Here is a 20,914-nt window from a genome sequence, read left to right on the forward strand (position 1 = left end):
TGACAGAGCCATGGGAGCCCGGGCCTATGCTGAGGGAGTCTGAGCGGGACAGATCCATCGAGGCTCGAGGGTGAGGGGTGCACGTCCTTCACACGCCCTCGGGTGCGAGGAGGACCGTGCTGCACCCTGGTTACTGGGCCTCCTTATTCTAGGCCCTGTTGTCTGAATTGCAAGAGCGTACTTACATACAAACAAATGGTCACCGATCCGTTATTAATGGTTTCCTATCTCAACAGAGACGCTACTGTTCGTATATGATATATAAGCATCAGTGACGCGCTTCGTGCACGCAGCTTCCGTCCGTCGGTCGCTCCAGCCCTCTGGCTGAGATATTCCTAGAATGTACAACGCATCTGACAGAGCCATGGGAGCCCGGGCCTATGCTGAGGGAGTCTGAGCGGGACAGATCCATCGAGGCTCGAGGGTGAGGGGTGCACGTCCTTCACACGCCCTCGGGTGCGAGGAGGACCGTGCTGCACCCTGGTTACTGGGCCTCCTTAAACAAATGGTCACAGCAGTAAGTCCTATTTATTCCTACTAATATGGCAAAGGAACACCATCTTTCTACACATTAGTTATTTCCTTTCTGTATGCAACTTTTCATGAGGAATATGGAATGAAGTGATAGTGTCGAAGTGAACGCACATTTTGGAAGGTGTGAACACTGAGCAATATACACATGTTTATGCGGGCAAGCAGTTAGTCCCTTAATTCATATCGCTCCACACACACACTCACCCTCACTCACACTCACCCACCCTCACTCACCCTCACCCTCACTCACCTTCACCCCCACTCACCCTCAACCCCTCACCCTCAACCCCTCACCCTCCCTCACCCTCACTCACCCTCAACCCCTCACCCTCACTCACCCTCAACCCCTCACCCTCACTCACCCTCAACCCCTCACCCTCACTCACCCTCAACCCCTCACCCACACTCACCCTCACTCACACTCACACTCACCCACCCCCACTCACCCTCACTCACCCTCACTCACCCTCACTCACCCTCACTCACCCTCACCCTCCCTCACTCACCCTCACCCTCACTCACCCTCAACCCCTCACCCTCACTCACCCTCAACCCCTCACCCACCCTCAACCCCTCACCCTCAACCCCTCACCCTCAACCCCTCACCCACCCTCACTCACCCTCACCCTCACCCACCCTCAACCCCTCACCCTCACTCACCCTCACTCACCCTCAACCTCATGCTAAAGATTTACAAAAAAACCCATTAACAATTCTAAAACCACTAACTCTAATGCTGCGAGACCTATTGCATTTCTAATGCTTGTCTCATTCACTGCTGCTGCTGTGAACAAAGGCCTATCGGCCTTTCAGAGCCTTTTGGAGCCCCCCCTTGGGCTCCGAAAGACCTTTGTTTTATCTGTTAGAAAGTGGCAGAATGTTCTTATAGCCCTCCATAGCTGGGCTATACCGGCCATTAAAGTCCCGCTCCCTTGTTAAAGGCCTTCAGCCTTTAACGCTGGAGCGGGCCTTCAATGGCTGGTATAGCCCGGGCTATAAGGCTATAATATAGCCATTCTGCTACTAGAGGGCAGAATGCTCTAACAAATAAAACAAGACCGAGGGGATTGAAATCTCCTCGGGCTCCGAGAGGCCGTTGTTCAAACAACATTGCAGTGTTGCTCTGCTGGCCTTTACCGGCACAGTGGCATCCCTAAAGAGAGGCAAGGGTAACTGACTCCAAGGGCACCCTCTCCTGAGCATTGAACAATCGTAAGAGAATACCCCCCCCCCCCCCCCTGGAATTCCATGCGCCTTAAGGTTAAACACCCAGTATATCATCTAACTTTCTAACCCAAAGATTTCTTTACAGTCTCTTAATGATAATCTCCTGTTATCAATTACTTTTCATCGTCCTCTAGGGCATGCATTTTTCTCCTGATCTAGAGAAGTCCACCATACAACCTAAGAGTCGTGGAGCCTTTCCAGGACAGAACATCTTTGCGACACAACCCATGCGTACTTGAATACTTCTGGACATGGCCTGCTAAGCCTTACATAGCTATCAAAATTCCTTCTCTCTTAGCTACAGTTTAGTTTCTCCTCTAATCACTGGACCCACTCATACTGCTATACATAGACTGAGGCAATACTTACTTCTTTGAACATCAACAATGTGGCTGAGAAGTGTCCAGTTACCTGGATGGACCAATATGTGTTCCTGTTACACCTCTTGATTTTACCTCGATTGAAACTAGTAGCCTCCTAAACCTCCTAGTATGGGTGACAGCATGTGAGAATCTGGACGTACCCTCCTTTTGCTCACTATTCTTTACTTCCTTAATTACTGGTCTGACAGTAATAGTTTACCAATTTATTCTGGAGATGATAGCTACCCTGTCCTTACCTGGAGAGTCTGCCTGGCTGACATTTGAAGTAACATTATGAAAATCAATCGAAAGTTTCTGGACCGGCTCAAAGCACAAAGTTCAAAGCTCAAAGTACAGCAGCGACGACAAACTTAAGGCCCACCATTATTCTGCAATCTATAAAGCAAAAGTAAAAAAAGCCCTAAAGATACTACTGCTTTCACCGTGTGCTAGAAGACAGTTACTCCTCAAAAGAACTTAGAAAAGTGTTAACGGTTCCCTGAATATATCGACTCCAATGTGACCCTTCTCCTGAGACGGTTCTACTCTAGCTGACACTGACTGACTACATTTATGGAAGAAAATAGCATTCCTTTGGAATGTAAGGTAGGATTCCAACCTGGCCTTGGCACTGAAGCGCATCTCAAACTTACGTGTTACGTGAGTAAAATATTGCCATTCTTTGTGACCTTTCAGCATCCTTTTAAATGCATTACCCAACCCTTCTACAGACCCTTGACAACAAAGGAGGTCAGGACCTAGTCCCAAATGGATAGCCTCTTATCTCAGTGACAGATTTCTTATCACATCACACCCTCCCGCCTCGTTGGCAGCTTTGAAATCGGCAGCTGGCAAACCACACGGATGGACTATTGCATGTGCAAAATTCACCCTCATCTGCTCCAACGTTGTCGACAACACGGAATTCTAAATAAAGTTTAAAAACGCTTGGATGTCTCCTTAAGTATCGGTCAGTCTGCTGGCAAGCAATTGAGCCTTGTGTGTTCGAAAATTATTGCAAACTAAAAGCAGTATGTTAGTATCTAAGCTTTTCAGGAACATGGAACAACTATCATCATTAAAGCATCTGGCTACAGTAACTAGGGATGCTGTTTTCCTTACAGATGAAGTGAGAAATTTAGGGGTGATTATACACTCAAATCTCTCCCTAAAACAAGTCTCCAACAAAGCTTATACATGACGAGATGTATTCCTCGAAATCTTCCATGCTTTGGCTTCCCTAAAACAGTTAAAGCTACTAATATTATTCCCAGAGTTATTTCACACCTTCATTAGAGTGTCTCTGGTAGTTCTGTGAAAATTACAAAAGAATTCAGAATGCAGCTGCAAGACAATTTCTCAGCTACAGATCTGAACTCTAGTTACTTCTCTAACTGGTAATGGCTTGACAAATCACCTGCGAAGCAATGTGCCTCACACAATTGTATATACAGTTCTATTTGTTAGAAAGAAATTGCTGACTGGATACTGTTGTGGTGTACTTGGATGTAAAACGATGGTACCTCATGTAGTGAGCCTCGTCTGCTCAACTAAGATACCTTTAGAGACCAGGCGCACGATGAGGGACTTGGAAATCCTCTTGCTGGACACCAGTAACGTAGGCACTGACCCACTAGTCTTAACTGTCCTTGGTGAATGCTTCCATTTATCAGTAATCTCTAACCAGCTTAGTACCCCCGGAAAAGCCTAAGCTATATTAAGGCGAATTCCAGGTTTGCAGGTCTGAGCTAGGTGGCTATAGAACAACACAACGAGTTAAACTGTTGATCTCATTACCGAACTGGGGCAGAGCAGTGGAGGGAAGTAGATTTGTGCTACAATTATCCTGCCACAGATGCTGATATTCCTTGTATTTGTTTAATATTAATCTGTTTCTCTATTGTTCCAGGGAAATATAATAACGTTTTTCTTTTGTTTTACTCTGTTTCTCCAACTTCCCCGTTCAAGGATATTCCATTACATTATTCGCTTCTTGAGCCGAATGCTGTACTTCGTCTCTGGTTTTCATTGGATCCGGATCAAAGGCCGTCAGGCAACATGCGTCGAGGCCCCCATCCTGGTGGTTGCACCACACACCAGCTTCTTCGACCCAGTGGTTCTGGTGCCCTGCAACTTGCCATCAGTAGTGTCTCGTGTCGAGAACCTCAAAATTCCTGTGATTGGAGGTAAGAGGAAAACTAATCAAGGAATGTCGATCACCATATATTCCAAGATAGATACAATATTGGAGCTCCTAATTCCAAATTCATAAATACTAAAATCTGTGGTTTGCTAAAGATCTCAGCAGCACTGTACTATCTTAAATTATGTGCACACTTCGTTTGGGACACTCAGTTTAAGCTAATGGACTAACTAAAATGTAGTTCTGGTACTTTTGCAAGGCCTAGGGAATGGCCTGACTTTATGAGAAGTACTGAGATATCTCTTAATTACCACAAAGCTAATATTAGATTTAAGTTGGAATGACAAATTCACCAACAGCAATCATTGATTCTTCCCCACCTCTCCGCTGACCCTCATTTTCTCCATGTGGTCATCTCTGGTCGCACTTAACAACTGCTCCTTGTTATTGCCATCTAGTTCACACAGTTTTATTTAGGTCGTACCTTTTAATGCACTTGCGCATTGAGCTTGCGAGAAATATTAGGGCTTAACCAGAGCTTAACCATTGGCGGCGATTTGATGCTGTGCCCGTGAAAAAAGCGCGTGCACAATGTACATCACAGCCACCAGCCTCCCTCCCACAAGCTTCCCCCAGCGTGCGCTCTGCCTCAAGCATTTATCCTCCCTTAATTTATTCGCTGCCCACGGCCGGGCGGCCGTACTTTCACTTTCACGGCAGCCAGGCCGTGTCTTGCGTTTCCACTTCTTTCTTTCTTTCCATCTTTTCTCGCACCCTCTTTCTTCCCCTCAACTTCTCTTGCCTTCACCCTTTTCACTCCATGTCTTCGTTCTCCCTTCTCTCCCTTTCTCTACCCTTTCTCTCATCTCCTTTTCTCTACCCCTTCTCTGTTCCAGCTTACATCGTGCCTCTTCTGTTGTCCGCGCTTTAAGTAAGTACTTGTTTTTCCAGGAGATGTACGGGTAATAATCTGAGGTGTTGCTTACGTATTTTAACAGAAGAATGATCTGCGCCTGCTTAGATTTAAAGCTTAAATGCACATAGTGCCTGGTGCAGCTGAAGTCTGGTAATTTATGTTCAAATGTCACCCTTTTCCCGTGTTTTTTCAGAACTGTGCTGATTACGTTTCAAAATGGACTAGCGGTTTGATTGCTATCTAGGTAGTGTTTTATTTAATAACCTCCAAATGTTAATTTACATTTCTTTTTAGACGAGTAGCCCATTGCAATGCTGTCTTCGTGGGTAGAATAATGATGCTTTATCGTCGTGACACGTAGGCCGCGCTGCTCATTCCGCCTGGGATTTGTATGTCCCTGTGCTGCTCCACACCTGTACGCTATGCCGCTTTATATTTTCGAGGTTGCCCTGCTCCCTCTCATTAACAGCTGGTTTTGACTTGTACAGAGTTTTAGGCAGAATCCGAAAAATCCCAAGCCCTGTCGCCACCCGTGCATTACTGTCTTCTCATGGTTAGAACTGTTCTCTTTTTTCCGCTTGACTAACTTTTCTTTGATTGCTTGGCTAAAGCAATTGCTTCTGTTTAAAGATATGCTGCACATCAAAGCCACCAGCCTCCCTCCCACAAGCTTCCCCCAGCATTCGCTCTGCCTCCGGCATTTCTCCTCCCCTAATTTATTCACTGCCCACGGCCGCCAGGCCGTGTCTCGCGCTTCCACTTCTCTTTCTTTCTTTCTTTCCATCTTTTCTCGCACCCTCTTTCTTCCTCTCAACTTCTCTTGCCTTCACCCTTTTCACTCCATGTCTTCGTTCTCCCTTTCTCTATCCTTTCTCTCATCTCCTTTTCTCTTGTTCACGGCTGGCTCCCAGCATCTTAGCATGTTGGAAACCATTCTCAGCATTTGACACATTCATAGTCTGTGCGGTCTAGCATTTGACATGGATTTTGTGTGAAGTGTTTCCTTTTAATGGTGAAGATTGGCTGGTACAAGAAATGCTTTACTCGATTGGCAGACAGAAACTGAAGCTGTGTCAGCTGGAGTGGTGAGTTTCCCGGCTCCTGTGACATCACTCCACAAAAACCGGACATCGACTATGGAATCTCTTCAGGAACCTAAACTCCAGTCAGTGGCTTTATTAAAGGTGTTTGATGGGAAACTGAGCCCCCCACACAGCAATGCCAAGAGGTTTGTGCCCCTTGCCCCCACTGGAGCCTCGGCATCACACCTCAAAGTAATACCTTCCGCTTAGGTGCCCACCCCACCCCGCCACGTTGCATTAGTAGGCTGCCCACCCCCCTCCCTCTCCATATGGTCGCTCGAGCTGCAGGCAGCCCACCCCCTCCCTCTCCAGCGCCTGCCTCCTCTCTGCCCACGTATCGTGCGTCGTGCCTTTTCTATTCATTTGTGCCTCGCATCATCAGACTTGTTTCTCTCTGTTATTCCAGTGCTCTTTCTCGTTTTCCCGCCTCTGCCCTTCTCACCGTTTCTGTGGCCCCAGGCGACGTGCTAAATGCAGACCTGCTGGCTCTAAAGAGGTTAACTGGTCCGTCTGGAAGAAAGTGTTCCGTTGCGCCATCATTAAATCCTGATTAAAAATGCGATTTCTCCAGAGACCTTTCCCATCAAACATTTATCTAACCTCACTACGGCTCACTGCTGACACACTTTTTATGAATATGGCGTTTCGTGCCATTGTGAAATATTTAACGTGTGAAATATGCTGTCAAGGGTTCTCCCTAAGTCCCAGTTCTCAGCAAAAATGCAATGTATCAATGTTTTTTTGTTTTTTTTTAAGACTTTTATTAGTAGCATAGAGCAGTACACAATGCGGAGCCTACAACCCTGGGGGCCGGCTGCAACACTTCAATGCATAGAAGAAAATTAAAATGAGGTACTGAGAAAAGGGAAAAAGGAACAAAGTAGTGAGTGTACATTTCTCATCTGATCATATCACCAGGTTAATTGTCATTTATTGCATTGTGTGCTTTTTGCATGCTCACAGTCCAATTTTACATTCAAAAGACGTCTCGTTTTATCTTTTTATAACTAAAGAAGTTAACTCTGTAAACTCAACAGTTCTTATCCGTGTGTCCCTGAAAGTTCGCTATATCGTTAGGGTAACGTACTGGTATCTGCTGTACGGATATTCATTGTTGTCGTGGACAGACCCTGTGAGTGTGTCATGTAGTTAGAATTTGTTAATACATGAGTTCTCTCTATCCGTACAGTGATGCAGATCGCCTAGATGGAACGGTGTGCGTCTACTGATTATCAACGCGGTAGGTAAATTGTAACATTTTATAAATAGTATAGCCTAAGTGCACACTGAGGAGATGTGACTTACATCCGGATTTATAGCATTTAGGCTTGAGCAGTTGTGCTCCGCGGTGATGCAGTATTGTGTTGGTCTTTTGTATCCCCGGTTGTAGGTTTACATGTTCTCAGGAGATTGTGTATTGGCGTCCTATGGGAGGTGGCATGTAAGCGTGTCCCTTACGAGTGTCCACCTGGTGTCTAACTGACATAGCGTGGTATCGTTCAGCATGTCGCATAGTCCGGGGTTTCGAGCAGGGTATACATCTAGGCCCCTAGATTATTACATTCAGCGTTGTATCTTGTATGGCAGGTTTAGTCATAGCCATGTCCCAAACCAGCTCCAATCGGGGAACAAATAATCCAAGGGGCAATCAACCATGAAGGAATAGTACGGATGCGTCCGGCGTCTTCATGTGCGTCCCAAGTGAAACGGTTATGGAAGAAATACCTATATATACAAGAGTGGAAACGTGAAAATAAATGAGGGGGGATAATATTCGGAAAAGCAAGGGGGGAAAAAGAGTGTATCTGGGGGAGTGTGGTTGTGAGAGTAACCAGGAGATTGTCGTGTCGTGTCATGTACTGTTGGATCGTCGCTTGGGAGGGTGCCCGGACCCGTGGCTAGCGTGTAGGAGGATTATTAGTGCATTGTGGCAGGGGGGCCAAGCTCCTACTGTCTTGTGGGCACCGTGTCGGCAGTGCCTCAGTCTGACAGGCGTCACGGGGGGGCTCAGTCGTCCGAGGCCGCAGTGCCTCCACACCTATTCTACAAGTGTCTTCCCATATGTAGAAGTTGCTAAGTGAACCCTCTGGTCATGCCTTCCCGTTGGAGGGAGCCCAATGTGTCATCCCAGAGTTATGAAATTTGGAATTTTCTTAAGCCTGCTATTTCCTCTCGGTGTAGTGCAACGCTTTCCGCCCTAGCCCAGTTGGGAAAGGAAATATACCAGTACTTAGCATGTGGTGGTTCCTGCTTTTTCCAGTGTTTAGTGAGCAATCGCTTGTCAGTGATAAGGCCTAAGTCCCAGAACCTGGCTTGTAGTTTATTCAGTTTGTTCCTTTTGTATAACCCTAGAATGCAAGCTTCCCATGTGTATGGTAGGCCTGAGCCAGCGCTGTGCGTCAAGAGAGTTGTCACCTCATTCCAATATGTGGCAAGAGAGGGGCAGTGCCAGATCATGTGTAAAATGTCTGCGCCTAGCAGGTCGCAGCAGGGACAGGTGGTAGTATTGACCGTGAAGTACCTATTAATTTTGTCTGGCGATAAATATGCTTAATGCAGTATGTAAAATTGTATTGTCTTGAAACGGGAGTTGCGTGGGATTTTCACTGGGCCTGCCAGGATCATGGTCCACTCCTTGTCTGTCCAGTCCCTCCCTCGGAGGGCCGCCCATTTATCTCGCAGCGGCTGCGTGGACCGCTGTGTGTGTATGAGGAGGGCTTGCGCCAGCCAGTGGATGGTAGTTCCTCCTGCACGTCGCCCCAGGCCTCTGTGTACACGCGTAGAATGGACGCATGGAGTAGGAACTGCCCAGCCGGCAGTCCCGTACCTTCTACCAGTTTTGCAAATGGGAGCATGGCTCCATCCGCATAAAGGTCGCCCATGGTTTCCACCCCGGCCGTGGTCCAGCTCTCCAGGGTGCGCGATGTCACCGTTCCGCTCCTCCTGGGGGTGCCTAACAGAGGAAGCACAGGGGCATAAGGTTTTGTTTCTCGGGTCAGTTTTAGGCTACGAAGGAAGCATTTGCGGGCTACTGCCACACGCAATGGTAACGGGCGAGGACCCTTACTCAAGGGGTGAAACAGTGCACAGATTTGCGTGTGGGTCCATATGTAGTTTGCAGTAGCTGTGTCGTCCAAGTGTGCGCCGCTCAGCCAGTGCGTCACCCATTGCAGCTGTGCCGCCAGATAGTATAGCTCTAGGTTGGGGACCGCTTACCCTCCTTCCGCAGTGGGGTAATAGAGTTTTGCCAGTGCTACCCGGGGGCGTCCAGTGTTCCAAATCAGGTTCTTTATCAGTAATTCTAGGTCTCGGAATACCCTGGTAGGGACATATATCGGGATGTTGGCGAAGTGATAGAGCAGTCTTGGTAACACTATCATTTTGGAGAGCGCTATCCTACTGGGTACGTTCAGGGGCAGTGTCTTCCAGAAGGTCATCTGGGCGCGCAGTGAGGAAATAGCGCGCATCAGGTTGCCCTCCAGTATGCACTGTGTGTCTCTATAGATGTGCATCCCAAGATATTTAAACGTGGTGGAGTACCAAGTAAGTCGGACACCCCCGAGGCGCACGTCGCATTCCTGTGTGTCCGAACTGAACGAGTACACTCCGGACTTGGCCCAATTGACCCTAAGTCCTGACACCTCTTCGAACGTCTGGAAAATTTCTGACAATAGGCCCGGTACTTCAGCGAGGTCGCGTACATACAGAAGCAGGTCGTCCGCGTAAAGCGAGACCACGTGCATGCCATCAGCTAGCGGGATTCCCCATCCCACTCCTTTTGCCCGCAACAGCGCCGCTAGGGGCTCTATGGCCAGTGAGAAGTGAAGTGGCGACAGGGGGCAGCCCTGTCGGGTCCCTCTACGCACCTGTACCGTCTCCGAGAGCAGCCCACCTGTTCGTACTCGGACATTGGGCCTTTGAAAGAGTAACCCAACCATGTCAACATACGCATCACCCAGGTCGAATTTTTCGAGTACCGCTCTGAGGTGGGGCCATTCCACGGAGTCAAAGGCTTTCTCGAGGTCCAGAACCAGGCATCCCGATCTCGGCTAGTGCAACGTGGCGGCTTCCTGTATTCGAAAGAGGCGGCGGATGTTGCGAGAGGTGCTTCGTGCAGGCACAAAGCCATTTTGATCACTATGCACCAGAGCCGGGCCCACTGTGGCTAAACGTCGGGCTAATAGAGAGGTGAAGATTTTATAATCGGTGTTTAACATGGCTAAACAGGGCTCCTCTCTGAGCCCCGCACTCTTCAACCTGTATATGAGGCCACTGGCTGATGTCGTCCGCCCATTCGGAGTTAAGATCATCTCCTATGCGGACGACACGCAGCTGGTGGTCTCACTGGCGCAGGAGACTACCCGGCCTGCGTCAGGTGGGCTTAGAGAATGCCTAGAGGAGGTGAAGACCTGGATGTCTTCATCATCCCTCAAGTTGAATGGGGATAAAACAGAGCTGATGCTCTTAAGCCCCCCAGATCTTGGCCTCCCCCCCTCCTTGTGGCCTCCTTGTCTGGGCCCCCCCCCCCCCCAGCCCCCAAGAACAATATTAAGAGCCTCGGAGTGTGGCTAGACAGATCTCTGTCCTTCAACGCTCAAGCCACAAAACTATCAGCCACCTGTTTTGGCATCATGAGGATGCTAAATAAAATCTTCCCCCTCCTCCCCCTGGAAGCCAAACAGGTGGCCATACAAGGCCTCATACACTCACGCCTCGATTTCAACAATGTGCTCTATCTAGGCGCCCCAGATTACACTCTGCGCAGACTTCAGATAGTGCAGAACTGCGCAGCGCGCTTACTGCTCAAGATCCCTCGGAGACAATCAGTGAGGGCCGGTCTGGTCAGCCTTCACTGGCTACCGATTCGGCAGAGAGTCCTTTTTAGGTCTCGCCTGTCGATGCGCATGCGCATCGAGCAAGCGAGACTATGGGGGCTTATCCACTCTTTGTCCAACTTGCAAGGAATCGTGGCGATTCCTTGCAGTGCCCGTGACTTTTAAGCTCAATGCGCATGCGCATTGAGCTTAAAAGCGCGTGCACATGCCCCCAGCCGCCTGCCTTGCCTACTCTCCTGCCCCCTCACTTCTTGATTGCACAGCCGCTAGGCCGTGCCTCCCCTACTCTCCTCCTCCTACTCTCCTCCCCTCGCCGTCTGTTCCCGCACTCCTCCCACACCCCCGCTCCGCCCCCTCCCCTGCCTGCCATGTCTCGTCGCATTTCTCCTCCCCCCTCCCCCAGCACGCGACGCCTTCCTCTTCTCTGCGGTGATTGCACAGCCCCTTGTGTTCATGGGTTGCTTTGCTTGTTAAGTTTCCTGCAGTGCTCCGACTTGTCGCATTACCCATGTGATGCCTCTTTTCCTTAACATATTCACCCACTGCTTGTGTTTTCTCCTGTTCTTTAACTGGTTGCGTCTTGGCCGTAGAATCACCTGATACCGAGCGCAGCTTCATGCTGAAGATTTTAAAAACATGATGAAAACCAAAATGTGAGTTAGAGTTTACTGTTCAAGTCGCTGATCGTGCCTGTTTGCGGGGCACCCTTTTGGAACGGGCGATAGAGCGCGCACAGATGAACTCTGGAGATGTCTCTTGCCCAGCAAATCGCGGCTAATATTGTGCTTCAATAGAGATTAAAAATTGTTGCGCACTGACGGAGCACAATCGCTACGAAAACACGGCTCATTTCCAGAGAAAAACACAAAGGGTGTGGGAAAGCGTAGTTAACGGTTTTGCACGCCAAAAAGGCACAGAAAACACACACGGGCGATTTATAAACTTTAGGCGACAGCATTTCTAGGAGGCGAGTCTTTTCCACATGTAGGGTTTCAAACAGGTTTGAAAGCTGCGCAGCTATTTTTAGCGCGCGCTCCGGCTCCCTTCACAGTTTGCCTTGTCTACTTTGCTTAGTCTCCGTGCTCGCTGTCAGACATCCTGACTCCAATTAATAAACCAGTGAAAGCAAAACTTTCTCAAAGTAACAGTGCGGCTGGAACATAAATTAGTTCCTTCGGCATCAGGCAGGCAGGCACACACCTCCTTTTATTCCGCTTTGCCCTATGCGCTGCGAGCCACAATGAACTAGCGGTGGTCACTAGTTAGGGGTCACTCTCACCCCACACCCTCACCCCCTCACCCTCACCCCTCACCCCCTCACCCCCTCACCCTTACCCCCTCACCCCCTAACCCTCACCCCCTCACCCCCCCACCCTCACCCCCTCACCCTCCACCCTCACTCACCCTCAACCCCTCACCCTCACACCCTCAACCCTTCACCCTCAACCTCTCACTCACCCTCACTCACCCTCAACACCTCAGCCTCACCCTCACCCTCACTCACCCTCACTCACCCTCAACCCCTCACCCTCACTCACCCTCCCTCAACCCCTCACCCTCACTCACCCTCAACCCCTCACCCTCACCCTCAAACCTTCACCCTCAACCCCTCACTCACCCTCACTCTCACTCACCCTCAACCCCTCACCCTCACACCCTCAACCCTTCACCCTCAACCTCTCACTCACCCTCACTCACCCTCAACACCTCAGCCTCACCCTCACCCTCACTCACCCTCACTCACCCTCAACTCCTCACCCTCACTCACCCTCCCTCAACCCCTCACCCTCACTCACCCTCAACCCCTCACCCTCACCCTCAAACCTTCACCCTCAACCCCTCACTCACCCTCACTCTCACTCACCCTCACTCTCACTCACCCTCACTCAGCCTCAACTACTCTCACTCACCCTCAACCCCTCACCCTCACCCACCCTCACCCTCACTCACCCTCACCCTCACCCACCCTCAACACCTCACTCACCCTCACCACCCTCAACACCTCACCCTCAACCTCAACCCCTCACCCTCACTCACCCTCACTCACCCTCACTCACCCTCACCCTCACTCACCCTCACTCTCACTCACCCTCAACCCCTCACCCTCACTCACCCTCACTCACCCTCAACCCCTCACCCTCACTCACCCTCACCCACCCTCACCCCCTCACCCTCACACAGTGCAATAGGTCTCAGACCATTTCAGTTAGAGCTTTAAGAAATGTTTATGGCTTTTTTTATTTGTAATTCTTTAGCATTGGCTACAGGAAACAAAAATGCTAAACATTTACAAAAAAAACCCATAAACAATTCTAAAAGCACTAACTCTAATGGTGCGAGACCTATTACATTTCCAACTCCTCACCCTCACCCTCACCCTCGCTCACCCTCACCTACACTCACCCTCCCTCAACCCCTCACCCTCACTCACCCTCAACCCTTCACCCTCAACCACTCACTCACCCTCACTCACCCTCACTCTCACTCACCCTCACTCAGCCTCAACTACTCTCACTCACCCTCAACCCCTCACCCTAACTCACCCTCACCCTCACTCACCCTCAACACTACACTCACCCTCAACACCTCACCCTCAACCCCTCACCCTCAACCTCAACCCCTCACTCACCCTCACCCTCACTCTCACTCACCCTCAACCCCTCACCCTCACTCACCCTCACCCACCCTCACCCTCACCCTCACTCACCCTCAACCCCTCACCCTCACACAGTGCAATAGGTCTCAGACCATTTCAGTTAGAGCTTTAAGAAATGTTTATGGCTTTTTTATTTGTAATTCTTTAGCATTGGCTACAGGAAACAAAAATGCTAAACATTTACAAAAAAAACCCATAAACAATTCTAAAAGCACTAACTCTAATGGTGCGAGACCTATTGCATTTCCAATGCTTGTTAAAGCTATGTGCATAGCCCACCAAGCATTCTGGGACACAGGCCCCAGCATTTCACGTGACCTAGTTACTCACTACATTCCCAACCGAAGCCTTCGCTCCAGCCAGACCTTTTTAGGTCTCGCCTGTCGATGCGCATGCGCATCGAGCAAGCGAGAGTATTGCGAGTTATCCACTCTTTATCCACACTGCAAGGAATCGTGGCGATTCCTTGCAGTGCCCGTGACTTTTAAGGTCAATGCGCATGCGCATTGAGCTTATGCGCATGCGCATTGACCTTAAAAGTCACGGGCGCGTGCACGTCCGTCTTTGTTTACCCGCTCCGCCCCCTCCCCGCCGTGTCGCATTTCTCCTCCCCCCTCCCCTCTCTTCCTTCCGTCTGCGCCGTCTAACTTCCTTCCGCGTAACACCGCCGCCCGCCATGCTCATCTACCGGGCTGCAGGCACACTGATCCTGCCAGTCATTCCCACAGGCCGGTCGCAGCTCCCTCGGTGCCGCTCCGCCCCCTCCCCGCCGTGTCGCATTTCTCCTCCCCCCTCCCCTCTCTTCCTTCCGTCTGCGCCGTCTAACTTCCTTCCGCGTAACACCGCCGCCCGCCATGCTCATCTACCGGGCTGCAGGCACACTGATCCTGCCAGTCATTCCCACAGGCCGGTCGCAGCTCCCTCGGTGCCGCCCGTCCTCCAGCTGCAGAGCACAGCGTCACAGGCGCTGACCGGCTCCACAGAGTGCCCGCCTGCACAGGAGCAGCTCACAGCCAGCGGCCTCCCACTTCCTCTGCAGGGCGGTCCTTGCCGCTTCCATCTAGGCCGCGGGACAACGCCTGCTTCACATGTACGGTGGCAAGCCTATTTTGTGTGCTCAATCCCCTACGAAGCACAGGTCAGCTTCTCTAAATTCTAATTATTTTGTTTACCGCAGCATATTGCTGTTCATTAGGTGGCAGCCAAAGGAGCTTGCCTAGAGCGCAGCCATCTTCGCGCAAGGCTACCTCCATCCCTCTGTGTCCGCATATTTACAATAAAATACAAAATAGCCCTTCCCTGCCCTCCGTTTTGTTTCAGCCCTTCCCTGCCCTCAGTGTTGCTTCAGCGCTTCCCTGCCCTTCCCTGCCCTCCCTGTTTCCGCTCTTCCCTGCCCTCCCTGTTGCTTCCGCCCTTCCCTGCCCTCCCTGTTGCTTCTGCCCTTCCCTACCCTCCCTGTACACTGATCCTGCCAGTCATTCCCACAGGCCGGTCGCAATTTGATAACCTTCCATGTCTTAAATGTGCACTTTTATCAGGAACTATTTCACGATACTGGTGGGAGAGCCCTTTTCTTTTTACTGACTTTCCTTTCTTTTTTGGGGGGAAAAAAAAGCTTTCCCTCTATTTTCAGACTTCAAAGCAGTCTGCTGAGGTGCTGGTTAATTGCTTCTCCGGTAAGTGGTCTGCCATCCGGAAGCATTACTGGCAGAGACAGCCCATTTGCCTTGCAGTATTATAAAGAAAATACAGCTTGGCACAGTTTCCCTTCCGAAAAAAAGTATTTAATCTTTGAATGTTCACGCCGCCAATGTTCTGTTCTCCTTCCTCTGAAAAGCAGATAGGGTGGTGAGCGGCACCAGTCTCAGGAGCGGGCTTGTGGGGGCGCGTTATCTGGGAGGCTCGACGAACCACAGAAGATACAGCCGTCTTACTTTCGAGGCTTACAAATGTGATTTACGTCTGCTGTGCTTACAAAGTATAAACGGATTCTGCAAACACGCCTTCCATTTGACATTAAATCATCTGTTCAAAAGGTTACTGTCAGAGTTTCTCCCCGGCTGGCTGCGTTAAATAAGCCGGCTGTTCTCCCAATTGATAATCTGATCACGGCTATTTTTGGCCTCTTTGCAGTGATGAGAGTGGAGGCATGCTTGCACTTTGGGGAACTGCTACGTGTTTCTCTCTCGAGTGAGTGCTGAGATGACCCCTCACCCTCACTCACCCCCACTCACCCTCAACCCCTCACCCTCAACCCCTCACCCTCCCTCACCCTCACTCACCCTCAACCCCTCACCCTCACTCACCCTCACTCACCCTCAACCCCTCACCCTCACTCACCCTCAACCCCTCACCCTCAATCCCTCACCCACACTCACCCACACTCACCCTCACTCACACTCACCCACCCTCACTCACCCTCACCCTCACTCACCCTCACTCACCCTCACCCTCACCCTCACTCACCCTCAACCCCTCACCCTCACTCACCCTCAACCCCTCACCCACCCTCAACCCCTCACCCTCACTCACCCTCAACCCCTCACCCTCAACCCCTCACTCACCCTCACTCACCCTCACCCTCAACCCCTCAGCCTCACCCTCACTCACCCTCACCCTCAACCCCTCAGCCTCACTCACCCTCAACCTCATGCTAAATATTTACAAAAAAACCCATAAACAATTCTAAAAGCACTAACTCTAATGCTGCGAGACCTATTGCATTTCTAATGCTTGTTAGCAGTGGCGCCAAGAATAAAAAGATCCAGGTCAGGCGGAAGGACGTTCGCCTACAATGCGTCCAGAACCTGGAACACTCTGCCACTACATCTCAGAGCCAATCCCAACCTCACTGTGTTTCGTAAACAATTAAAGACTTTCCTGTTTAATTCCCCCCACTAATCCCTAGCTTCCTCCTCATCTGCTCTTCGGTAGGTTCTGGTTACCCTAGCGCTTGGACGCCTCCGGGCAGCAATCGCGCTCTACAAGTCTTCAGGTTTACAGGTTTACATGGCTAAAGGCCTGTAGGATCCCATGCATGTTTCTTCCCTACCTGGTTTGAGGAGCGAGACCAGGGTGGCTTCATTGAGTGTGGCTGGGAGCGCCGAGTCTTCTATTGCGGCATTGTACATCTTGAGCAGTTCCGGGACCAGGATTTCCGAACATGCTTTTAAAAAATTCGGCGGGGAGGCCATCCGGGCCAGGTGATTTGCCATTAGAAAGAGCGAAAATAGCTTCGCGCATTTCTTCCGGCATGAGCGGTTCCTCTAGGTCCCCTTGTTGTGCACTCGTAAGGGATGGCAGCTGAATATTTGTGAGATAGTCTGCGATGATTTCTGACGTGACTCTCAGCTGCAACCTATACAAGACTTGGTAGTGTTGCACGAAGGCCTGGTGTATTTTGCTTTGTGTATGCACTACCTCTCCCTTGGGTGTTCGGATGGCAGACACCGGTGCTGTACGGTTCTCCTGTTTGACTAGCCAGGCCAATAATTTCCCAAGTTTGTCACTGTATTGATGCACACGCGCCGTATGGGCTGCGTAGTTGAGGTGGGGTAATCGCTCCAGCAGTGTCGCGTGCTCTTCACTTGCCTCACACAGCTGGTCATCTGCTCCCGACACCGCTTCCTGCTCTCGTCGGAGCAAGTCTGTCTCTACCCGGCGCAGGTCAACCTCCAGCTTTTTCTGCATGTTCCCCTGTGTGCCTAGGCAGTGTCCCCTGACTACAACTTTGAAAGCGTCCCATTCGATCTGTGGGGAGGACGCCGTGTCTGAGTTGTCTGTGAAGTATTGTGCTACGCAGGCCTGTAGGGAGTCTCTAAAGGGGGCATCCAGTAACAGGGCAGGTTGTAAACGCCATGTGGGGATGGGCGGGTGTGGGCGGTCCCAGGCTATATCCAGTGTGTGTGGATTGTGGTCTGAGTGCGTTCGGCCAAGGTATTGAGAGTCCGTGATGTGTGGCAGTAGTTCCGATGTCACATGTATCTGTCTAGGCGTACATGTAATGCGTGTGCTCCCGAATAATAGGAGTATACTTTGGTGTTGGGATTATGGACGCGCCATGCATCTTGTAAGTCCCACTGTGTCGCCCACTGGGTGAGTGCCCTCCTTGCTCCTAAAGAAGATGCATCAGGCCTGGGTGGGGCCGAGCGGTCTAGTGTAACATCCAATACAGTATTATAGTCGCCCCCAATATCCAGGGGACCCCATTCCAAGGCGCCAGTTTCTCTGAAAGGTGCGCTAGGAAGCCCCCCTGATCTGTGTTGGGAGAATAGACGGACGCCAGTACCACAGGCTTCCCATCAATGCAGCCGTTCACTAGCACATACCTGCCCTCCGGGTCAGTGTGGGTGTGTGTCATGGTAAAGGGAGTGCCTGGTTTCACCCACAGTAGCGCCCCCGGGCATATGAAGAATATTCGGTGGCATACAGTTGCCCCCTCCATCTGCGTCGCAGTGCGGCCACTTCCGCCTTGTTCAAGTGTGTCTCCTGCAAGAGTGCGATTTGAATCTGGTGTCTCTTCAAATATGTGAGTATTTGGTAACTGCGCGCTGGTGTGTGCATGCCCCTAATGTTCCAGGTGCAGATTTTTACAGCAGACATTTTATCCATGCAGGCAGCCTCCCCCCCAGCCCATGCGCACCAGCCGGTCCCGGGTCCATTGCAACTCCCACCAAATACTTCCACAACCATTTCCATTAATACACTCGGCACATCCCAGGGATACATAAAAGGGGGGGGGGACAGTTAACAAAAATAACCAACTGTGGGTGAACCATAATTGAATGCCAAAAGGGCAGTAGCGAAACGTGCCACCGTCCATACTCTCTATTGAGAGGGACAACCGTTCAAGTCTAGGGGGTATCGTGTGCTAGTCACAGTCTCTGCGGCTTACTTATTTGAGCAAAGAGTGAAATCGTTGTCCCTCCCCGGTCCATTTGATATATGCGTCTTGCAGCCAAAGTCATTGCGCGGGGATATGGCGCTGCCTCCTGCGCAGGGGCCCCAGTCCGGCCAGCCATGTAGGGGGAAAGTAAAGCTGGTCACACCTCCCAAGCCTCTGGCATAGTTAGTTCCCTGTGTGTGAGGGCCAGCGGGCAGAGTGGAGGAGGGGGGGGAGGACCGCAGGCTGGCCCCGCCATTACAGTACCTTTTCCAGCGTCTATGTGACTGGGGTAATACTCACTGCGTCAATGTTCCTCCGTCCATCTCGGGGGCAAGGGGAGACGCTCCTGGCGTTGCCTGGCTCCTGTGACGCTTCAGCGTCCATCCGGCCCCTATCGCTGTCCCTGCTATTATATCAGGGTTTGCTGGGTCTCCTTGTGGAGTTTCAGTGAAGCTGGTCAGCTGTCTGCTGTGTGATATCCAGCAATTCCACTGAAAGCTGAGAGTCCGGTATTCCATAGATGGCTTCATCGTCGCTTGGGACTATCCGTGGGCTGGCGTCCTGTATGACGTCCGATGCTGGTGAGCTGCTCAGCTGTGAGACCCTTCGGAGTGCATCTCGTTGCTCCTGTAGAATTTTATCTGCTGGCGGGGAGCGGCGTACCGTTTCTTCCAGGCGACGGGCTTGCTGGTCCCTGTTCCTGCGACGGCGTCTCGGTCCACGTGTCCGTGGTCTCATCTAATGGCCCTGTGCTTGCCTGGGTGCCGTGTCTGTGCCGCTGTCGAGCCAAGCGCTTACTTCTTCAGGAGTATTAAAGAAGTTAGTCTTTTCCTGTGCCACTACTCTTAGCTTCGCGGGGAAGAGGAGGGAATATTTGAGGCCTGCTGTGCGGAGCCTTCGTTTCACCTCCAAGAAAGAGTGCTTCTGACGTTGCACTTGGATGGTGTGGTCTGGGAAGGATATCACTGTGGCATTGTCTATACGAATCTCCCCAAGCCTCCTAGCTTCCCTCAGGACCGTGTCTCTGTCTCGGTAGTTCAGTATCCTAAGGAGCAGCGGTCTTGGGTTAGAGCCCGTGGGAAGCGGTCTTGTGGGTACGCGGTGCGCCCGTTCCACCACGAAGTAGGGTGAGAGTGTGTCTTCTGGTAGTATGTCCCTTAGCCACTCTTCCACACGTTGGGCAGGGTTGTTGCCCTCCCATTTTTCCGGGATCCCCACGAGTCTGATGTTATTGCGTCGCGCCCTCCCTTCCGCATCCTCGCCGCACGCTTCTAGGAACTCTACTCTGGCTATCGGTCCTGCCAGGTTTAAAGGAAGATGAGACGGCTCCCGGCTTGTGATCTTGCGGGGCGTTGGTGTCGTCTGAGATCGGCGGGGCGATGGGGCGTGTGGTTGCCCCAGCGTAGTTGGCCAACCGTCGTCACACGTGTCTACAGTGGCACTCCTCTAAGTAGGCAGGTGCATCAGCGTTAAGCAGCAGGCGCCAATCTTCAGCTCTGACGCTGCATTTGTTTCTAGCAGGCAGCAGGTCTCACGGCAGCAGGCTGGCTATTGTTAACGGGGGGTCCTCGCCAGGCCCCCGGTGTCATCTCCTAGAATTGCCTGGGGGGGGGGCGGGCTCTCACCTGCCGCAGGAGCGTTGTCCCAGTGTTGTTGCGTTGTTTCCAGGCGCTTCGTGCCCCCACCAGGTCCGATGCCTCCTCTCAACACCCCATGTGGCTTCAGCAGTCCCAGTCCCTCAGTGGGTGCTCATGTCAGTGAGTCCCCCCAGTTGCCGGTCCTAAAAGGCACCGGAGGGGGGGGGGCGCGTTGGCCGGCCCCAGGCGGTGCCCCTGTCAGCAAGCCGTGTGCCTCTCTCCCACAATGGCACTCTCGTGGGCCTCTGGCGTCCCCCCAATGCCGGCCCTCGCGCCCGATTCAGATTCTCCGCTGGGCCCCCGATGTGTTGGTTCCTGTTAAGGGTGCTGTGAGTTCCCGCGGCGTGCTCGCGGCCGCCCGGTGATTCCCGGCGGGGTACCCCCCTCCTCCGGTGCTGCGGTCTTGTCTACTCGCCCCTGGTAGTGTTCTGGGGGTGCCCCGCCGGCGGCGGTCTCAGCAGCTAGTTCTTGGGCAGCATCTCCCCTGGCCAGGCCTCCTACCTTCGCGTCAGGTGACCACAGCCGATCCGGTCCTCAGTGATCGATCCAGATGTGTGCCCTTCCGCTACCACTCATTGGCACCGATCACCGCCTGCACCATCTCAGGGCTACTGGTGGGACCCCCGGCCCCGTTCAC

General features: G+C 51.6%; 1 protein-coding gene across 2 annotated transcripts in view; it reads left to right on the top strand.

The window, feature by feature from the left end:
• LPCAT4 (lysophosphatidylcholine acyltransferase 4) overlaps positions 1-20,914 on the top strand; it is a 592,186-nt gene that overhangs the window by 275,837 nt on the left and 295,435 nt on the right. For both annotated transcript variants that reach the window (XM_086923609.1, XM_086923610.1), the window contains exon 3: positions 4,092-4,309. In XM_086923609.1, the coding sequence (XP_086779735.1) occupies positions 4,092-4,309 (218 nt within the window). The remainder of the gene's footprint in view (positions 1-4,091; positions 4,310-20,914) is intronic.

Source organism: Lissotriton vulgaris, chromosome 5 (assembly GCF_964263255.1).
Source record: "Lissotriton vulgaris chromosome 5, aLisVul1.2, whole genome shotgun sequence".
In the NCBI taxonomy this organism is placed as follows: domain Eukaryota; kingdom Metazoa; phylum Chordata; class Amphibia; order Caudata; family Salamandridae; genus Lissotriton; species Lissotriton vulgaris.